The 19,941-nt window shown below is 37.3% G+C and overlaps 3 protein-coding genes across 7 annotated transcripts in view; 1 reads left to right on the top strand and 2 right to left on the bottom strand.

Annotated features, from left to right (window-relative positions):
- The window catches only part of LOC109716075 (cytochrome P450 711A1), an 8,963-nt gene extending 2,167 nt beyond the window's left edge, over positions 1-6,796 (top strand). For 2 of the 4 annotated variants that reach the window (XM_020241371.1, XM_020241373.1), the window contains 4 exons: positions 4,516-4,668; positions 4,897-5,662; positions 5,992-6,087; positions 6,286-6,796. In XM_020241371.1, the coding sequence (XP_020096960.1) occupies positions 4,516-4,668; positions 4,897-5,662; positions 5,992-6,087; positions 6,286-6,621 (1,351 nt within the window). In that variant the 3' untranslated portion in view covers positions 6,622-6,796. Of the gene's footprint in view, positions 1-3,294; positions 3,394-3,595; positions 3,852-4,515; positions 4,669-4,896; positions 5,663-5,991; positions 6,088-6,285 lie in introns of those variants that run through there. The other 2 variants (XM_020241370.1, XM_020241372.1) reach the window with 2 other exon arrangements.
- LOC109716710 (protein IQ-DOMAIN 1-like) lies at positions 9,035-11,531 on the bottom strand. 2 transcript variants are annotated; one of them, XM_020242257.1, is made up of 5 exons: positions 11,335-11,531; positions 10,999-11,238; positions 10,403-10,630; positions 9,982-10,104; positions 9,035-9,886 (listed from the first exon to the last, which is right to left on the bottom strand). In XM_020242257.1, exons 1-5 carry the CDS (start codon positions 11,398-11,400, stop codon positions 9,236-9,238), a joined length of 1,308 nt encoding a protein of 435 aa, XP_020097846.1. In that variant the 5' UTR covers positions 11,401-11,531; the 3' UTR covers positions 9,035-9,235. The 2 variants fall into 2 exon arrangements, with proteins under 2 accessions (XP_020097846.1, XP_020097847.1); XM_020242258.1 differs by having other exon boundaries at positions 9,991-10,104.
- LOC109716675 (IQ domain-containing protein IQM1-like) lies at positions 14,466-18,266 on the bottom strand. The gene is made up of 10 exons (XM_020242220.1): positions 18,030-18,266; positions 16,981-17,349; positions 16,756-16,870; positions 16,575-16,640; positions 16,328-16,416; positions 16,137-16,224; positions 15,891-16,028; positions 15,705-15,797; positions 15,408-15,509; positions 14,466-15,257 (listed from the first exon to the last, which is right to left on the bottom strand). Exons 2-10 carry the CDS (start codon positions 17,301-17,303, stop codon positions 14,790-14,792), a joined length of 1,482 nt encoding a protein of 493 aa, XP_020097809.1. The 5' UTR covers positions 17,304-17,349; positions 18,030-18,266; the 3' UTR covers positions 14,466-14,789.

The raw sequence follows: 19,941 nt of genomic DNA, 5'->3' as shown, positions 1-19,941 counted from the left end.
CTACAAATGTTCTTTGTTTGTGGGTCCAACGCTTCATTGTTTTTGAATACGAGTTGGTCCAAACTCATAAATGCGTTAGGACTGTTTAGGCACGAAGAGAGAGAAAGAGAGAGAGAAGATGAAATCAGGGGAGTAATGGACGGAAGCAGCTGTACTTAACCCCTATAAAGAGGTTGTCAAAATATTCCAGGGAAAATGCTGCATATACGGTCACAACCTGCCTCCCAGAGGATTAGCTGGATGAGAAATTGTACTTGTACTACACTCTAAAATATATATATAAATTTTACAATCTTATTTTAAAATTTACAAAAATCTAAATATTTTCAATAAAAATAAAAATTAATATGATAGATAAAAAAAATTAATGATCATCGAATAGAATGAATGTAAGATATGCAATTCATTTTTCAGTGTATCGATAACATTACTTTAACTGAATATTCTAAATATGACAATTCATTGGGTCGGTAGGGGGCCAAATCTATTGGCCCAAAATATTTAATTTCGATTGTATTAAGTCTAGTCGGTCCAACATTATACATACATGCATCCAAACTTGATTCGCTGAGCTGATTAATTAGATATTTTAGACTTGATAATCAATTAGAAAAATTCATCGGCCCAAAATACTTAGGTCCAATTGTCAAGTCTAACCTATACAGCCTTATATATATATATATATATATATCTGTACATATGATTATCACATCCGATATGGATCTATCCTTAAGCCCAGATGTCATATGTACATTCCTTACGGGGGATGTATATTATAAAAATAAAAGTCGAAGATAAGTTCGTTAGTTTTTTTTTTTAATAATTTAAAGTTTTATAAGATTTGTATAAATCTTGCAATCAAAATTGCTATATAATTATAAATTTTACTTAGAAGAAAAGCCTATTAATATAATTGATAATGTTTAGAATGTCTAATTATTAAAATTAAAAATTTAGATATCTAATTGGTCTCTGTATATTTTAAGGTTTTATAAGATTTGTATAAATCTTGCAATCAAAGTAACTATGTAATTATAAATTTGACTTAGAAGAGAAGCCTAGTAATATAATTGATAATGTTTAGAATGTCTAATTGTTAAAATTAAAAATTTAGACATCTAATTGGTCTCTGTATTTTTTTTTCATCTTTAATTTATTACATATAAATATATAATAATACTTGGCAAGATGCTTAGAAAGTCTCATCTTCAAATGGAGATCGTGTTTATGCGGATTATAAGCGCTAACTAACTATTCCAAAAGCACGTGCTGATGGAAAACCTAACGATCTAACTCAACCCATCTAGATATTGACTCTTGGGTCAATTGTTGGGCATCTTGCTGTTAGGTCTCTTCTGAACTGCAATCCCACTGAACTTATTAGTCTCATAAGTCTATTATTATGGGGCAAAAAATTTGACCTATTATTGGGATCTAACTCAATCCATTTGGACATTGAGTCTTGAGTCTATTGTTGGGTATCTTGCCGTTAGATCTCTTCTGAACCGCAATCCCACTGAACTTATTAGTCTCCTGAGGCTATTATTAGGGAGCAGAAAGTTTGACTTATTTTAGCCCAATAGTAAATAGCCAACAACCCCTACATCATTAATATAGTATATGAAAATCGAATCCATGCCATTGGCTTTAATATCATTTGTGTATCGTAAGCGCTAACCAACTATCCTAAAAATAAGTACTGATAGCAAGGGCGGATCCATCGCACTTAAGAGTTCAAACATAGCGTTTACGGACTTCGACTTGATTCAACCCACCTGAATATTGAGTCTATTGTTATATCTCTTGCCGTTAGGTCTCTTGTGGACTGTAACCCCACTCAACTTATTAGACTAACCCAACTCAATTTATTAGTCTCCTGAACCTATTATCACGAATCAAAAAGTTGGACCTATTTTGGCCCAATAATAAATAGCTGACATTTTAGTCCGAAACATCCATAATATATTCAAAAATAAAAAAAAAGTTTCAGGATTCGGTGGTCGGAATATTCGTGTGCAGATGATTGATGAATCCCAAAAAAAGGTTTTTATTATATATTACTACTACTATTGCTAATTTACTACTACTGGACATCTATTTCTATTACATTAAAGGAGGGGAACCTCAGGTTGACACCTGTCTTCCAACCCTCCACTTCATTCTCTCTCTCCACACACACGCGCACACACGCACATGCGCACACATCTATTTCTATTACATTAAAGGAGGGGAACCTTAGGTTGACACCTGTCCCCCAACCCTCCACTTCATTCTCTCTCTCCACACACACGCGCGCGTGCGCGCGCACACACGCACCGCCGCCCCCCCCCCCCCCCCCCCCCCCCCCCCCCCCCCCCCACACACACGCACGCACACGCCACACCACGACCGCCCGCGCCACACACACACCACTTTATAATAAATGTTATAACAGCTTATTAATAATTAAATTTTATATGAAAATGTAAAATTTATACTTCAAATTTTAATTTAAATTTTAAATTCAAATCTGTAAATTTAAATTAATTTTACTTATAATTTCATATTTTAATTTTAATTTAATTCAAATTAATTAAATAATATAATAATTTAATTTTTATTAATAATACGCATAATAAATTTATCGTAATAAAATCTAAACCTATAATATAATTTAATCACGTAAAATATCGCTTGTATAAAAAAAATATAGTATTTAAATTTAGATGTTAGAATTTAAAATAATAGTTATTTCTGGTATAATATAATTAATTTTATTAAACAATTTCATTTACAATTTATTTTCTTCTATTATTGATTTTATAAATTTATTTAAATTTATTCAATCTCTTCATATGTATCTTTATAAAATAAATTATTATATAAATATACTTTGCGCATATATCAATTTTAATGATTTTTATTTAAATAAATTTAACTACTAAATTATTTTTATATAATTTTTATTTAATTAATAATTAGACTTATAAACCTATATACAAATATTAAAAAAAATAAAATTTATTATAAAAATAATTTTATATCCGCAGCATCGCGCACCGGTAATTCAGTGGTTCATTAATAAGTGGTAAGCGCACGCTTGGATTGGATGGTCACGGTGGGACCCACCCACCATGTGTTGCTCCCCCCACAAATTTTATGAGAAAAAAGTTTTTAGAACGGTGAATAAAACTGTCTCACCACGAATATTGATCCTATAATTTTTTTTTTTTTTTTTATCTTAATTAGATATGTATATATAGCTGGGGTTCTTATCAACTACATGAGACCCATTCAAGTTGTTCCCCCCATTATAGTTGCCCACTTTGTTAAAGATGGAGAGTGCACCATGGAGGCCTTCGCTTTCACCTCACTCTTGTAGTTATTGGAGAGTAGGATGCATGGTGAAGAAAAGTTAATCTTTATTATCTGCATATTTTTCTACGTTCAAATTTTACTTGTTACAGAGTGTAAGAAATTTTAGACGTTGCTCTGCGCGAATTCTAAAGCACCGCAGAGTGAAATCTATCGGTAGAAAACCAGAGACTGCCTTATAAATTGAACTAGAAGGTTTCCACCACCTGTAACAAAACCTTAACAGTCCTTATTTTGTTAGGCAAGAGGAGATCAATGGCTGTGGGAGTGGCTGGAGGGATCTCCGAGGCCGCAGATGCTGCCGCTTGGCTCTTCGCGGTGGTGGCGACGGCGGTCGTAGCCACGGTGCTTGTACTGTACTTGTATGCACCCTACTGGGGGGTGAGGAAGGTGCCGGGACCTCCCGCCACGCCTCTCGTCGGACACCTGCCCTTGCTCGCAAAGTACGGGCCCGACGCCTTCGCTGTCCTCGCCAATGCTTACGGCCCGGTATTTAGGTGAGGGCACTGCTTTCTGTATGGTTTGCATGCCCGCGTTCTCCATGCGCAGAGAAATTACGTAAAACTATAGGAGTCCAGCTCAGGTGAAGAACGTACTGATAAACTAAAGATTGAAGGCTGAATATATATAAGCCGTCGATCAGTTACTGTACTTGCGTTGTGATTCAAAATCTTTTGCTATCGATCTTGTCGCTATTCCAAAAGTAATGAACCGCTAAAATCGAGCCTTCAAATTTATTTTATTAGTGCGCCTTTCCTCTAAACTAGACTCAAAACTTTTTGTTCTTTTTTCTTGTTGAAAATATATGTCAGATTTTTCCGAAATGATGAAGGGCTATTTCAAAGTAGGCTTTGGTTGAGGTATTCTCAGTACGTTTTTGCCTAATATTTCCATTATACTTTTACAGTTATAAAAGTTTTTATAGGAGATTCTGCAAAAAGACCTTTTTCCAGTAAGGTTGCTGCTTAAAAAAAAAATAAAAATGTACCAGTAACTTTTTCAGCATAATTGTCCGAATAATTTTTTTTATCGCTCGATTGCTTGAGTAGAGAAGTTGTTCCAGAACTATACCAAACAAGTATCATGACCTTCTCCTTTGACACCACTGAAGCATTAACCCTTTTGCTCTGCAGTTTATATTAAACATTGCTTCAATTTCAGGTTCCACCTGGGGAGGCAACCAATAATAATTGTTGCAGATCCTGAGCTATGCAAAGAGGTGGGCATTAAGAAGTTCAAGAGCATCACCAATAGGAGCTTACCATCACCCATTGCTGGGTCCCCTCTCCACCAAAAGGGTCTCTTTTTCACAAGGTAATCAATCATTTTCATTAGATCTTCACATACAATTGCTATATTAGAAGTCCAAAAGTCGTTCAAGCGGGCGCTTCGACGACGATTGCATGGTTATTTCTTTCCAATTTGCTAGCGAAACTTAAGCGAAATGATGATAATTGAAATGCCGAGGAGAGAACTAGAACTGTAACTCCATTTACTGCAATAGTATACAAGTTTTTTCATGCATGCATATTTCTTTTGCAGGGATTCAAGGTGGCAAGAAATGAGGAACACTATAATCTCTCTCTACCAACCTTCTCACTTAGCTAGCCTCATCCCTATCATGCAATCATATATAGAATCCGCGACACAAACACTCTCTTCAGACAAAGGGAAGGACTTAACCTTTTCCGAACTCTCTCTCAAGTTGGCCACCGATATCATCGGCCAAGCAGCATTTGGTGCCGATTTCGGCCTTTCGAAAGAAGGATCTTTACAAGAGTCCAATGTAGATGATGATGTCTCTGCCTTTGTTAAAGAACATATGTACTCCACCACCTCATTAAAGATGGATCTCTCTGGCTCCTTTTCTATCATTGTGGGATTACTTGTTCCAATTCTGCAAGAACCATGCAAACAGATTCTGAAAAGAATCCCCGGAACCGCAGATTGGAAGATAGAGAAAACCAATAGTAAGCTTGGTAAAAGACTAAATGAGATAGTTGCTAAAAGGGAACAAGAGAAGGAAAGGGACTACTGTAGGGACTTTTTATCAGCTATATTGAATGCTCGGGAGTCGAATGATGCGTCGAGAGAGCTATTCACTTCGGACTACGTAAGTGCTCTCACTTATGAGCACCTTCTTGCTGGATCGGCGACGACTTCGTTCACTCTATCATCAGTTATTTACTTGGTCTCCAAACACCCGGAAGTGGAGGAGAAGCTAATAAAAGAAATCGACGAATTTGGGCCGGCTGATTCGGCTCCAACTGCTGATGATCTTCAGCACAAATTTCCCTATCTTGATCAAGTAAGCTCTGACTAAAGAGAAAAAGCTTTTTAAGTTCAATAAGTTCGAACCATGTTACGAAAAAGTTCCAGCATATCGCTATTTAGACAGTTCTAGTATAGGTATATTAAAGGATGAAAAATTTGCAGGTTTATGAATGATATCTATGGTGATTATACTTTTGTCGATTGCTAACTACTTGTCGAAGGTTAATCTTTCTGAAAATGAAAGGAATTTCTATCCTCAACCTGCAAAAACACGTAATTGCCCGTCAGTAGATTCTTCAAGTTTTTTGCTACACAAGTCTGAATAGTCTGTCAGCTGACAAACATTTCTTTTCTTTATCTTAGGTGATAAAAGAGGCCATGAGGTTTTACACCGTCTCGCCGTTGATTGCAAGGGAGACATCTCGAAGAGTTGATGTTGGTGGTTATGTCCTTCCGAAGGTAGAACTCGAAGATCATGAAACTCCTTTCAATTGTAATGTGGAGAAATAGTCACTCATTTGTTTCCCTTGAGACATCCTTCTCATATATAACATTTCAAGAAAACATGTAAACTCGCGAGATCTTTAGGAAATTAATCATGAAATTTAAAGAATTTCAATGTAGTGCTATATAAAAACTTGTGTGTTTATCTTGCAGGGCACATGGGTTTGGCTAGCACCGGGCGTACTTGCGAAGGACCCGAAAAACTTCCCAAACCCGAATGAGTTTCGGCCCGAGAGATTCGACCCGGATTGCGAAGAAGAGAAGCAGAGGCATCCTTATGCACATATACCATTTGGAATTGGACCTAGATCATGTATAGGGCAGAAGTTCTCGTTGCAAGAGATCAAGTTATCGGTCATACATCTGTACCGCAACTACGTCTTCAGGCACTCTCCACAGATGGAATCTCCACTTCAGTTTCAGTATGGAATTGTTCTTAATTTCAAGCATGGTGTCAAACTTCAAGTCATAAAGAGACATACTGCTTAACAAATAAAACTCTGCTTAGTTTGATGCACAATAAAAAAAAAGAAGTATGTAGGAATACCTTATAGGAATGTAAATTTACTCAAACTTCATCAAGTGTACTTATCTATTCGAGCTCTCTAGATCATTCGCTTGCAATTGATCGAAAGTGTGGTAGTGATCAATTCGATCAATTTAAGACGTTGGCTACTAAAAGGGAGATTTGATGAGCTTGATTGGATTCTCAAGAACCTGATTCCACAGCTTTAGATATAATATATTGTACATAAATTGAGAAAGAAAACGTAAGTTGACAGATCACAATTTTAAGAATGAGATAATTCATTTCCATCACTGTTTTCTTCTTCTCTTTGTAAATATCAAAGCCTGGATACTCTGAAAATGTTGAACAAATTTTACAACTCAATGCTTTAGAAACAGCATTGCTCAATATGATGTATGACATGAATCAAATGATCCTACTCTTAGGTCCAATATGTTGTCATTCTCTACTGTTTGTCTATGGAATACAGTGAGGGTCAACTTCACTACATGTTCAAAAAAAAAAAAAAAAAAGGAAAAAAAAAAAAAAAAAAAAACACATGTACTTTAATTGATGAATCTACATACCATGTTACAACTATCTAAATCTACCAATCAATGTATGGTGTGCTTTAAATGAAAGCAAGTGGTCCTTCATGGATGCATGAATAGTGCTCACACTATTTAAAGCTTCATACTGCAAAGCCTTCAATAGTTTATAGAACTCAGTACTGTACTTTAGTACTGCTAAACATTTACTGCAACATTGGGAGATTGAGTGGCTCTGAAATGTCACCATTAATATACTCCACTTACCCAGAAGCTTTTCAGGAAACTAAATCATTCAGATTCAGCACCCAATCAGTCAAAAAATATTAAAGATCCTCAACTTTGTATGTTGAAAAGATTCTTCAACAGAAAAAGAAATTTGCAACTAGGCCACATCAACAGTACCATAACACTTTAAAAGTTTTACAACTTGCTGAGGATGTCTCATGAGAATGCTTTCAAATTGTACTTTGCCTCTCTACATCAAATATTTAATTGTAGAAACAGTGTCCTAATTAGGTTAGCTGGTGAAATGTTTGGGGTTATTCTTGGTCTAGCCAAAGCTGGCAAAGTCTAATCTGGTGGAAACCAAACTGATAATTTATTACTCCACTGGATTCATAAATTGTTTGGCACCTTGAAAGTTGTTCAGGTTCAGAAGCCCATTAAAGAGAATAAAGCCAAATTTTGGTTTTTGAGTTAAATTTAGGCATGCTCAACCTAGGAATTTGTAATGTAATCTGTTGTTCTTCTTTAGCTCCAAATAAATAAATGCCCTGAAGAACTTGAAGTGTTTCTGGGTCGATGAAGAGTAATTAATATGGCTTGATCTTTCAAGAGGACAACATAGAAAAGAAGTCATTTATTATTGGTTGCAACTTGTGGAATAGCTTCTTTATAGTAACAAGTCTTTATTGTTTCTTGCTCAAGGGTTGCTAGCTTCAAGTAGAATAGAGACCGGACAGTGTGATTTGGCGATGGAGTACTAGTGGTAGGTACATTGTGAAATCAACCTATTGAGTACTAATGGTAGATACACTGTGAAATCAACTTATTAAGCACTGAACGATGAGGGCACGAGGTATGCCCGTGCACCTAAGTTGCGAGACTTAGAATACCCCTTAAAGTGACCTGGTTAATCTTTAAGAAAAGGACACCTACAATGGTCAATCTTCAAAAGTGCTGTGCGGGACTGAAGAGGAGACTATGGACCACTTATTTACGCAATGCGTTGTTTGTAGATTCCTGATCATGATGGTAGTGAAAGGGGTTTAGTCGAATAATTTGGGGGATGACGTGAGAACAGTGCTTCGGCATCTCAAACTAGATTGATTAGTCTATCGGCCTGCTAGTGGGTCATATGGGACGCAAGTAACTGTATCATCTTTCGAAATATTAACACCGATCCACTGTTAGCAGTGGGTAAGGTCAAGCGATTGGTGATCCAATGAAAGGAATCTCTCATACCCAAACAACTGTTTTTTTTTAATGCAATGTTTTTTTTCCCGACTTTTTTCTTTTCGACAGTGGTATATGTCCTCACTCATGATGCTTAATTCATCCTTTTTATGAATGAAGTACAATGCTATCTTTTTCTCAAAAAAAAAGTCTTTTATTATCTCAAGATGTGCATGAAGAAACTCTGTTCATCATGACAAAATCAATTAAGCGAGTCTACTGCAGTTTGAATGCTCCAATTGAAATCTCACATGCTTTGCTTGTACAAAAGTGACTGTTAAACAAAGCTGAAACTACTAAGCAAACAAGATACATCCTATTGAACCTTTTTTTTTTTTGTTTTGATTCGAACAAGCATAAACTAGATCACAAAAAATCCCCACAACTCTTGACGATTCAAGAAGCAAACTCTTCGATTTAGAAATCTTCTATGATACAAAAGACACAGTAGTCGAAACCACCTGATCAGTCGAAGGAAGCTACACAAACTCTTTCATGACAACAAGATGTTGAACAAGAAAAGAACATGGAGACAAACATTCTAGAGACTTAGTTAAAACTGCTCATAGCCCTTACACGTGCTTCTCAACTACCTTGCATTGCTTAATCCGATTGGGTTCCCGAGCTTGGATGAAAAAGATACAGGGCTCGAACCATCAATACTCTTCAAATGAAAATTAGAAGGCGTCCTCCTATGAACATGAACCTCTCCTGGCGAAACAGTCCTCTGCGTGCCGCAAACCTTCTGCTTCGCCTTCGTTGACTCAGTCAAGTTCATGTAGTTAGGCCGACTTTTAACGCTCTCCTCAGTTCTTTCCGATGCTAAGATGGTAGCACTGGATATCGGCGTGGATGTACAGAAAGAAGGAGACGACACAGAACTCTCGTCATAACGCAATTCGATACTTGGAGGTGAAGAAGATCGAGCTTTGCATCGGTGAGTATTAGCCATTACAGGGGGTTTAGCTGAGACCCTTGTAGTCATGTTATTCTTCTTAACTTTCACCGAAGATGGCTCAGAATAATTCTGAAAATTTCCACAAGAATCCTCACTCTTTTTACAAGAAAGAATCTCATAGGTATCAATGTGAGCTTGTTGTTCCATTATCCTACTCTCCCATGGTCTCGCGGCCATCCAACGCTCGAGCCAGCTCCAACTAGTATTGCTCTTATCTGAATTATAATGCTTAAGAGAGTTTGTCGCTTGGTTCAATGTTCCGTTCGTTGCTAATTTCGAATGCTGCATAAGAAAGGGTGGAGAGGCATGAATCTCAGTTCGGTGAGCAGTAACTAATGGAAATAAGAAAAGCCCACGAAATGCCGTGTTGGTGTTACCAAGTGCACCTGCTGAGAATTAGCATAAGCAATGGCCCTCTCTCTCTTAATAGCTCCCTCTTGTCTCATTTGCAGCTTCGCTCTTATTTCTTCTAGAGTGCCTTGGCTGTCGCACCATCCTTCCTGAGATCCACAAATTGCCCAAGATAGTACAATGCGTCTTTCTTAGCAAACTAACAGACGATAACAAGATATCGCTCAATCTAATCGGATAAATTAGTTACCGAATGAGGCCTTACTCTACAACTAGTTGCCAATTTAAGTTGCGCAAACAACTGGACACTAATGACCCTAATAAAGGTAAAAGTTTTAAACTAGAACTTCTGCTTTCAATATCCAAAGAACTCAATTATGCTTTCTTTCACTATAATTTCTATGCGAAGAACTAGAGGGGCACGGAGAATACGGTAACTTAACGAACCTCAGCTTCTCTTAAGGGATCGGATTTACTCCGGCGGGCCTCGAGGATCCGCTGCACAGCCTGGCCATCTTCCGACATTCGGACTTGTCGCGCCCGGATGCGCGCCTGCACTCGCACGAGCGCCTGCATGCACCGCAGCGTCACCGCCGCCTGCTTCCGCACCTGCCGCCCCCGCACGATGGCCTGCAGCCTCACCACCCCCTTCAGCGCCCTCAGCGCCCTCCTCGCCTACCACCCCATTTTTCGGTTATATATAATTAAAACTCCATCACACATGAATGCTAAACTAAACAGTGAAACAGAGTTCTAAATATCAATTTTGAGTATGACAAGTATGATCAAAACAGCATTTTACTAAGCTAAATGGAAACTGAGATCTAAATGTTGAGCATGCATGATCAAAACTCCAATTTTTTTTTTTTTGACAAATTAAAGTTGTAGAGAGAAAATGGTTGATATCCCAAAATCCGCTCATACGTGAGTACGAGTACAACAAATACAGCATATATACAACTAAGTAAACAAAAAATCGTTCTTTATCGGCCATGCTCCAAAACAAAAACACGAAAACCAAAAAGGAGAGATTTTTATCGTACCAAGAAGCCGCGAAACGCGGTTTGGATCCGAATAGCGGCCCACTCTTGCCTCACCGCCATGAAATCTTTGGTCGGGGCGCGCACCACCGCGGCCACGGCGGCGCTGAAAGCGTCCGACGCCTCCGACGCCGCCGAGCCGTGGTCCCCAGAAGCGCTTCTGCTCCTCTTCCATAGCTTCTTCTTCCACTTCCGGCTTTTGCCACTGCCACTACTGCTTCTACCACCTCCGCCCAACTTCTCCTAGAAGCGAAAAGAGGCCCATTTGAGAACAACCGAATATTAATCACATCAGAAAATAGAAGAAACAGGGGACTGAAGAGGGTAAATGTTGCTTACAAGTTCGTCTTTTTCCTGCTTTTTGAGTCCTATTAGGGACTTCAACCACTTCCCCGAACCGCCCATCTCTTGAAACCCCCTGCTTCAGTTGAAAAATCCCAGCTTGGAAGCGCTTATTGGAGAAGTGAAGAAGCCCAGTGTCTGCTCAAAGCTTTAGCTTTTGCTTTTGCTTCTGCTTCAGGTGGGGAGAGAGAGAGAGAGACAAAGAGAGAGAGAGAGAGAGAGAGAGAGAGAGAGAAACGGAAAGAGAGAGGGAGATAGCAAAGAAATGGTTAATATGGGTTTGGGGTTTGGGAACTATAACTTTACTGTTGGTGTTGGAGAATGTAGCCGTTTGTGATTTGAAATTTGAAAGGGAGGGAGAGGGGTGAGCAAAATCCAAGGAGAGGAGAGGTGGGGGGAGGGGACAAAGCAATCTTTTGTGGTGTGATTATCCTTGGATGCTTTTTCGGCTTTTGTTGGGGAGTGGGATGATATTATACCACTCGTTTTTTGTTTTATACCAACGACTCTGCCCATTTTCTCTCCCTCCCCGTGCTTATATTACCAAAAAAAAAAAAAAATCACATACCAGTATATATCTTTAATGCTAAGATATAATTTAAAAGATATAAAAGACATACAAAAAGTTATAAACTTTTAGAATATGCAATTTATTTATATAATGAATATCGATTGTATTTAGCGCATTGATATCCAAATTTTAAATTTTAAATTTAATTATTTTAATTTTTACCTGGGTTTCTGTTTTTACGAAGAATAAAAGATAAAAACCTGTATGATAGGCATAATTTAAAATGTATAAAAGAAATATATATTTGGAGATTGCATGGGTGCATGCAATAATTTCTTGAGAAAAAGAAAAGGGTCTTTTAAAATGTCTCTCATCCTGGGGATACGTGAGCGTGCTTGGTAGAGTTGTTGTTGTCCTGAGGGTTTTGCAGGTTTTTCAGAGATAGTGGAAGGCCAAAGGATTTTGTGGGGGGATTCAATTATTGTAGAGAGAGAGAGAGAGAGAGAGAGAGAGAGAGAGAGAGAGGACAAGCATTGTGATATTACTATATTAGCTTGGCTCTTCTCTGTTTTTGGTCTTTTTCTTTCTTTTTTTCTGGGATCTTTTGTTCTTTACTGATTGAAGTGTTAAGTATGGGAGTATGGATTAATGCAATAACGTTGTAATCCTTTTTTGATCACTAGTTGAACAGAAGTTCTCCTCTGTGTTTTGGCATGATACTTCATCTGATTGACTGTATCCAAATATCATTATTTAGCCATGATAAATGAATTAAGATGAGGTACATAAATGAAAAGGCCAGTTGTTATACTAACTTACGATTTTCGCGTAGTACAACAGCTATTTGAATAAAAGAACAGCGTCGGTCATGATAAGAAGCTGAAATAGAATGTTTAAATATTTCAACTTCTACTTTAATATCATGAAAAATTACAAATTTTGATTGGTAATTTATTAGCGACTCTTCAACGGATTTACTTAAGATAGCAATTCTGTAGAAGCTCTAATTGTGCCGAACAGTAAACTATATCTCGGGCTGCTTCTCAACTAGAGCCAAACTTTGTTTTTTTGAGACATGATAACAATTAAGTTCTCTTTGTCTGGTAAGCAATCCAACTTTATTGATTACTAGGAGAGCCTCGAACCCATGAGTGTTTCCTTCAACAAAAAAAAAAAAAAAATTTGTTTGCATTCGACTCTCTAATGGATCTCGAACTTCATAATCTAATACCCAGTGAGGAAGAGCAATACCCAATTGGCGCAATCTTTTGACAGTGTAATTTGTTTCCTAGTGAAATGTTTTAGGCGAGGTTTCAAATTTGTAGTCCACTCAAATTGGACTTTTTCAACCTTGTAGCCCTTTGTACTTTGAAACCTTTTAGAACCCTTCTTCAAAGTCACAGCTTCAAAAGCAATGCAACCATGAAATTACATGGCAAAGGCTTTTCATTTCCTAACAGAAACATTTTCCTTTTCCTTTTCTTTTGTATTTATCTAAAATCATTGTTCAAAGTGGTGACAATGTATATATGGGCATGGAATTAATGTACATTGTCTCCCATCCTCATGTCAAGAAATAATTCTCACTGGAAATACTGGGGAGGAATTTAGCTAACTTCTGCATGCATATTGTTGGTTTAATCTGAGAGATTTGGTTTTATTAAGTCTAAACTTTGTTGTTGTTTACTGGGTCATCTTGAAAATAAACAACATATGGATGTGGTAGAGAAACTGGAGGATCATTTCCGCTGAATGAGTCAACCTCTGTTTTATCTGGTAAGGCACTGACTAACTTAAACGGCGGAGGAGGCTTGAAGCGCGTTCAATACGAATGTGCTTTCGTTCCGATCAAGACTCTTTGCTTGACCTTTCTACGCCCATCTGACCCAGTTAGTGTCTGTCTGTTGTACTATTTAATACCCTTTTTTGAAAAAGTGGTAACAATCTTTGCATTCAAAATCTAGCCAATGATTTCAAATAAAGATTCAAAGACTCATTCTCACTTCTTGCAATCGCGAGATTTTTCATTCGGTCAGTTTCTCAAATACTTGACTTCTGCTTCCTGAGCAGAAAAGTATTTTCAAAAGACGAGCAAAACAAGCACTCGCAAATACAGAGGAACCAAAGCGTGGGGTGTGGTCTAGATGTCAATCAAAGCTCTTCTTGTGGTTGGTCATGGTGATCTGCTGGGTGATTTAATTACCAGTGGAAGCTAAAGTCAATGATAATTTATAAATGACTTGGCCTCACAACACTTGGAGGACATTTTCAATTACCCATTTTAAGTGTAAAGAGAAACATTTTTCAACAACCCCTTTCATAGGAATTGGCCATCAAAATTCTTATTGACTGTTGCAGTAAACTTAAAAAAAGGCTTTGAACATTTCAGTGATAAGCAAATGTGCATTTTAAGTTCCTTTTATACTTGATGTAAAAGTGGAATGTTGTATTTTCATACATTTTTTTCCAAAATCCAACTTAAGTGCAGTTTGGATGTGTAAAGAGAGTTCTTGATATTTATCATTTATGGAATTTCAGAGAACTGTCGGATTTTCTCTACATCTCTCATTTATTTGATGAGCTACTGAAAATAAATAACAAGACCAAATTGAAGATAAAAAAGGAATTTTATTGCTTCCCTGGAGTATAAGTCAGAAAATTACATGTATATCTTGACTCAAAAAAATTGGGCTATGTACAAAGAGCCATTTTATGGAGGGATCTCACAGTCAGAGATCTCCAGTAAAGTTAAAATAGGAACAAGATCAATTTGACAATCTGAATGCATAAAAAAAAAAGAAGGAAAATGTGAGGAGTGGGAGATCATTTCTTCGTTGCAGTAATCCCCAAAAAAATCCCACTCTTTACTCCCGCCATATTCCTCCAATCCGTCATAAAACGACTCGGATAAGTTAGGAAAAGTCGAGGCTCCAAAAAAGAATCATCTTTTCTTGAGTTTAGGAAGAGTGAGAGAAATCGTAGGGGTCGGCAGGGCCATAGAAGCAAGCCTAGGAGAAAGTCTCAATCCGGGACTCGGACGGGGAGAAGGGATCGGGCCTTTGCTTTCGGTTGGTGAAGTCATATCAACCTTTGGAGAAAGGTTAACATGCTCGAGCGCCTTGAACTGCAATTCCGAGGGGTAGTCGCGGACACACGTGATGCGAGGCCCGGCCCCGGTTGTCCATTTGCGCGACATGTGGGTCGTCGGTGGCTCTGCATTTTCTATCTCTTCAGAATCAGTGTGTGCGGACTCTGGAGAAGTAAACTCCGACTCCGTTTCACTGGAGTCTACGTGTTCGACTGATGTATGATCATCCGACGAATCATTAGAATTACCCGCCTCAAGCAGCGACTCGTCGCTAGGGTTCTTGAACGAGGGGTATCTATCATCTCTGTCCAGCGGACATCTCTGGAGAAAACATCATATATAACACAGTTAGTTTTTAGGCAGAAATAAAAAAGCAGGATAACTAACAATACAACTCGCACTTGCGTTAAAGAGATGAATCGTTGGTCGCTAGAACATTGACCGGTAAATGAGAATGAGAAAGAAGTTTACCTTGACGCCAGTGAAGTCTACATTGTTGTCGCGAAGGAACTTGATGAACTCCTGGAAATTTTCTTCTGTCGGGAGGTAATGACCACTATATGGCCATACAGCCTGCGAAACGGAAATTGGTCAATCATATGAAAGAGAAAAGATCTTATCTTGTCAAATTGTAATATACATTAAAATAAATATTTATAGGATATTCATTTCGTAAGGGCGTTTAACAATAACAAGCAATTCTAGTCAATGCAAGGAAGAACGATAAAAAGAAAAAGAAAGAATCTGAAATATTTTTTAGACAGATACCTTGAGATTTCCATCTTTAACAACCAATCTCCCTGCAGCTGTTATTGCTCCGCCGGCTAGAAAACTTGAGTGTTGAAATGACCCTTTCTTCTTCTGCTTACAAGTAAAATAGAAATAATTTGAGTTTCCTCATCTCGGGACCATGATCAAAGTCAAAAGGATAAGAGAACGAAAAATATATATTACCTGCCCGACATATAACGCCTTGGACGCACTAAGAACGAAGATCCACTTAGAACCTTCATCGGTGTTCACAAGAACTCCGCTTTGTTTATACACAAGGTTTCCATTCTCCACAATTACTTCATACGCCTCTCTCTCCTTCTGCATATAGAAGAATCAAAGCACATAAATCAATACAGAGTTCAAATCACGTGTTCATCTAATACTAAAGCTTGTGAGCAATCATCAAAACTTTGTTAAGAAACATACTGGTCCGAGGTACTTGATGCATTGCTGCTGAAGTTTGCACCTCGGGCACTTCTCGAGGTTTACCTCTTTACCTTCGCCAACATCCAACCTGTTGTTTCACAGAAAATGAAAAGATTTTTAAGTAATATAGATTGCAAATTATAATTGGAGAAAAAAGTAAGAGCAAAGTTAAATGAGGCGGGTATATTTACCAGTAAAAGAATGGTTGTGAACTCGAACTCTTAAACCAGACATCATAATAGAGATGCAGGTTATGCCCATATCTGTGTCGAGGATCGATCTGTAAAGAATACAAGAGGAAGGAAAAGTCAGCATGACGCATCAAAACTATTAACCATCTAATAAATTTAAAACACCCATTATTTATTTCAAAGGGGGAAAAACTCTAATTTGTTGACTGCTAGTGCAAAAGAAATCTAAAATCAAAATAAAATATACCGCTTCGAGCCAGTGTTGCAGAGACAGCTTTTGAGCCTTCTCATTCTTGGACAAACCCTTACCAACCTACCAAGTTAAAAGAAAAGTAGGCATCAATTTAAGTCCAAAATGGAACTGTAATTATAAATTGTCTAGTTTTCTCAACTCATGAAGAAAAGTAAGCTATAATATGAATGAATACCTTGGCCGCTCTGGTCAGCGCCCTTGCCCACCGCGAAACTGCACTTTCCGGCTTTTCACTATCGAAAAAAGTGATCGAACTATGTTTAAGAGATGCAAAATCCAACGCCTTCCACCTGTGTTCAAAATTATGCAAACAAAATAAATTTTAGAACTCAAGGACTTGTCGGCACTAAACCAAAATGAGATTATATACTCTAAGAAAAACAGAGCTATAGAAACAAACCATAATTCTTCAACGACGACTGCACAATCCGCCAGGTTTCTTCTTGTCCTGTAACTCTTGTACACTTTTTGCAGTTTCACGGCAGCCGCATGAAGGTCGCACTTTTGTTGACTCTTTTCGAGCAAATTATTCTCTCTTTCCCAATTTTTGAAGCTTAATGACTCGTGAAGGGCCCGTTGGCAATAGCCGCCGGATCTTAAGTTCATTTTCGCATCTTCGTCGCAAAAGTTAGAAGATTTAATCTCATCGACTTCCATCGTCAAGCCACTGATCTCACTTCTCATAACCTCAATCCATGGCGATGAATGTATTTCTAAACCCATTGATTACCTATTTTGTCTTTGTGAACTCGAGAACAAATATCCTGTCCTGCCATGATGAACCATACAATTGAATTATTTAAATCTCCCAATAAAGGCGAAAAACAGAAACCATTCAAATTTCAAGTTGGAAAGTGTTCATCCTCTAGTTCGCGATTAAGAGCAATAATGAACCAATATGAATTGCGCTATTGCTATCGAAATGTAAGATGGAGGCAACAATAAAACGAAAAAGGACAGAAGTTGTAGAACAAAAGAAGAATGAATGCTAATTTAAATTAGTATTCAAAAAAATCAAAAAAAAAAAGAATAGATTCAGAGAAAGGCTACCAAATTGTCCATTTTAACATTGCACCCTTGAAATCAAATTAAAACCCATCAAAGCAACTAAAATTACTCGTACAAAAAGGAATTAAATTGAACTGCTTTGTTTCCAGGGACTTAATAAGAAAACGCAAGCATCAATAATGGATAGAAATGTTAAGAAAAAACTAGAAAGCTTCAACCTTTAGATCATAAAAACCTGAAAAGAGAACAATCTCTGATACCCATCATATAAAACACCACAAGGAGCCAAAAAAAAAAAAAACCCAAAGCCCAAATAGCGAACCCATAGCAAATCAAGGATGAAGAACACATTTTGTCAATGGGAAACCTCAGCTAAACAAAACCCATATGGCAAAATGCCCCAAAGATCAAATTTTTACGCAGTGATCTCCCTCCTCTTACCTGGTAAACACAGAAGCAGCAGTTCAAACTCCAACAGCAGGTGATGGTAGAAGAAGCGCCTATTTAGAAAGCTTACAAAATCGGAAGCAACTTATCACGGCCTCTTTCTCCGTGTATATATAGTGTATACGCACACACCAAATCGGAGGTGGGTCCATCGTAAAGCATGAGGAAAGAGACAAAAATTGGGTCTTTTTTTTTTTACATTTTTATTTTGCGAGAAATTAGATTTGGTAGAAACCCAATTAGAATTTAGATCATCTCCCTCCCCAAGAAATCAAAGCGGGGAAAATGAATTGAATCGGGGAGGGGAGGGGATCGTCAAATTGGGGTCGCTTTCGCTCCCCACCCAGCAAATTAGGGTTTTGAATCCTTTGAATGATTCCAGTGTTTGTGGTTTACTTTACAGGTCGAGTTGGGGACGGGGGAGGAGTCGGGATTCGGTGTAACGGCTGCATATAACGGTCACGTGCGTGGCGTGTGGGGCCCACATGTCGGGGGTTACATTGTAGAGGTGGTCTCTTGGGGTGGTTATTTTGTGGACCATTCGTTGTTGTTGTTGGACCCAACGCAGTCAAATGGAGCGAAAACTTTTTTTTTTTTCTCTACAACCGCATATGTATGCGTGACACGTGGAGCGTCTCACACGTGTCGAGCTCACGTGTTTGGGTAATTTTTAATTTGAAAAATCAAGATTTTATAAACTTATTGGGCGCTATATAAAAATTAAAAATACTTAATATTCATTTTAAGGCTTTTTCTTCTTTTTTTTAAAAAAAAACTGATCTTATGTTCTTTGTAAATTTCAAGTTTATAAAAATAACTACAAAAGTATAAAGTTTACTTTTTATAAACTTCTCTGTAATAATTAATTATACAGTGTATTTACTCTTTCAAACTTTTTAAATTAAAAATATGAGTCTTACTTACTAGATGTCGTCAGTTGATTCCTTTTGCCACCTCCCCAAGGAATATGAAATGACGAATTTGCCCTTCCTGTACAGGCAAGCTTTTCAATATTGTTGCTATCATAAACGTCCTCTTCCATCTCAATCTCGGAGATGTGGGTGAAAACTACATTATTCATGTAGTAAAACAAAAATATATATATATATTTCAAATCATATATAGATAATATATATATATATATATATATATATATATATATATATATATATATATATATATATATATATATATATATATATAATCATTCATAATGCTAAGTTTGCATCATTAATCATTTATGTATGCTAATGCTAAGTTAGTAAACCGCTGCATTCCAAAAATGTTGCATCATGGTTGTTATAATTATTATTGATAGGAATAGCCACAATATTATTAAAAAACAGTGCTTGTTGGTGGTGGTGGTGTGATTCTGTTGGACTTCGTTTAGAATTATAAATAAATCTTTTTGATGAAATATGAGAACAATTGGATGATTTTAGAGTTCAGAATATATAATAATAGAATCATTAATTAGGCCGTGTCTATGCATGTTAAGGTAATAATATATGTATATGACTTTATCAATTTCGGGTTCTAGTTTGATACTGGCTCAGTTTCCATCAGGTAGTAATAATAAGAACGTAGCTTAATCGAAAGTGAAAACTCACATACCACTGTAAATTTCTTTTCTGCCACTATGACCATTTGTTGTGCTTATCTGTGATTGCCAATTTGATTTCCAATAAAAAATTTTATTACAACTGAGTTGAAATTAAGTTTAACGAAATGTTCTGATGGACATGATGATGAAGTGGAATTTGTACATGCGTTACTTTTGGAGATCAAATTAATTTAGTGTTTGGTTAGGTTGTGGTATTGCTCTCTCGCGTGTGACTCGTGACTCGGGTCACACTTACAATCAAGATCCAAATACCATTTCATAATAGGGCTAGATCGATCGATC

This window comes from Ananas comosus, linkage group 10, assembly GCF_001540865.1.
Source record: "Ananas comosus cultivar F153 linkage group 10, ASM154086v1, whole genome shotgun sequence".
Taxonomy (NCBI): Eukaryota; Viridiplantae; Streptophyta; class Magnoliopsida; order Poales; family Bromeliaceae; genus Ananas; species Ananas comosus.
Note: the sequence above shows the minus strand (reverse complement) of the source record. Positions and strands in the feature narration are given on the sequence as shown.

Bases quoted from the DNA above. Each gene is read 5' to 3' on its own strand.
- LOC109716710 (XM_020242257.1), bottom strand. From the start codon at position 11,400: ATGGGCGGTTCGGGGAAGTGGTTGAAGTCCCTAATAGGACTCAAAAAG. The intron at 11,239-11,334 runs GTAAGCAACATT...TTTCGCTTCTAG, and splicing joins AGCAGGAAAAAGACGAACTT to GAGAAGTTGGGCGGAGGTGG. The intron at 10,105-10,402 runs GTTCGTTAAGTT...TGTGGATCTCAG, and splicing joins ATCCCTTAAGAGAAGCTGAG to GAAGGATGGTGCGACAGCCA.
- LOC109716675 (XM_020242220.1), bottom strand. From the start codon at position 17,303: ATGGGTTTAGAAATACATTCATCGCCATGGATTGAGGTTATGAGAAGT. The intron at 16,417-16,574 runs GTATATTTTATT...TATTCTTTACAG, and splicing joins TGCAACACTGGCTCGAAGCG to ATCGATCCTCGACACAGATA. The intron at 15,510-15,704 runs GTATCTGTCTAA...TCCGTTTCGCAG, and splicing joins TTAAAGATGGAAATCTCAAG to GCTGTATGGCCATATAGTGG.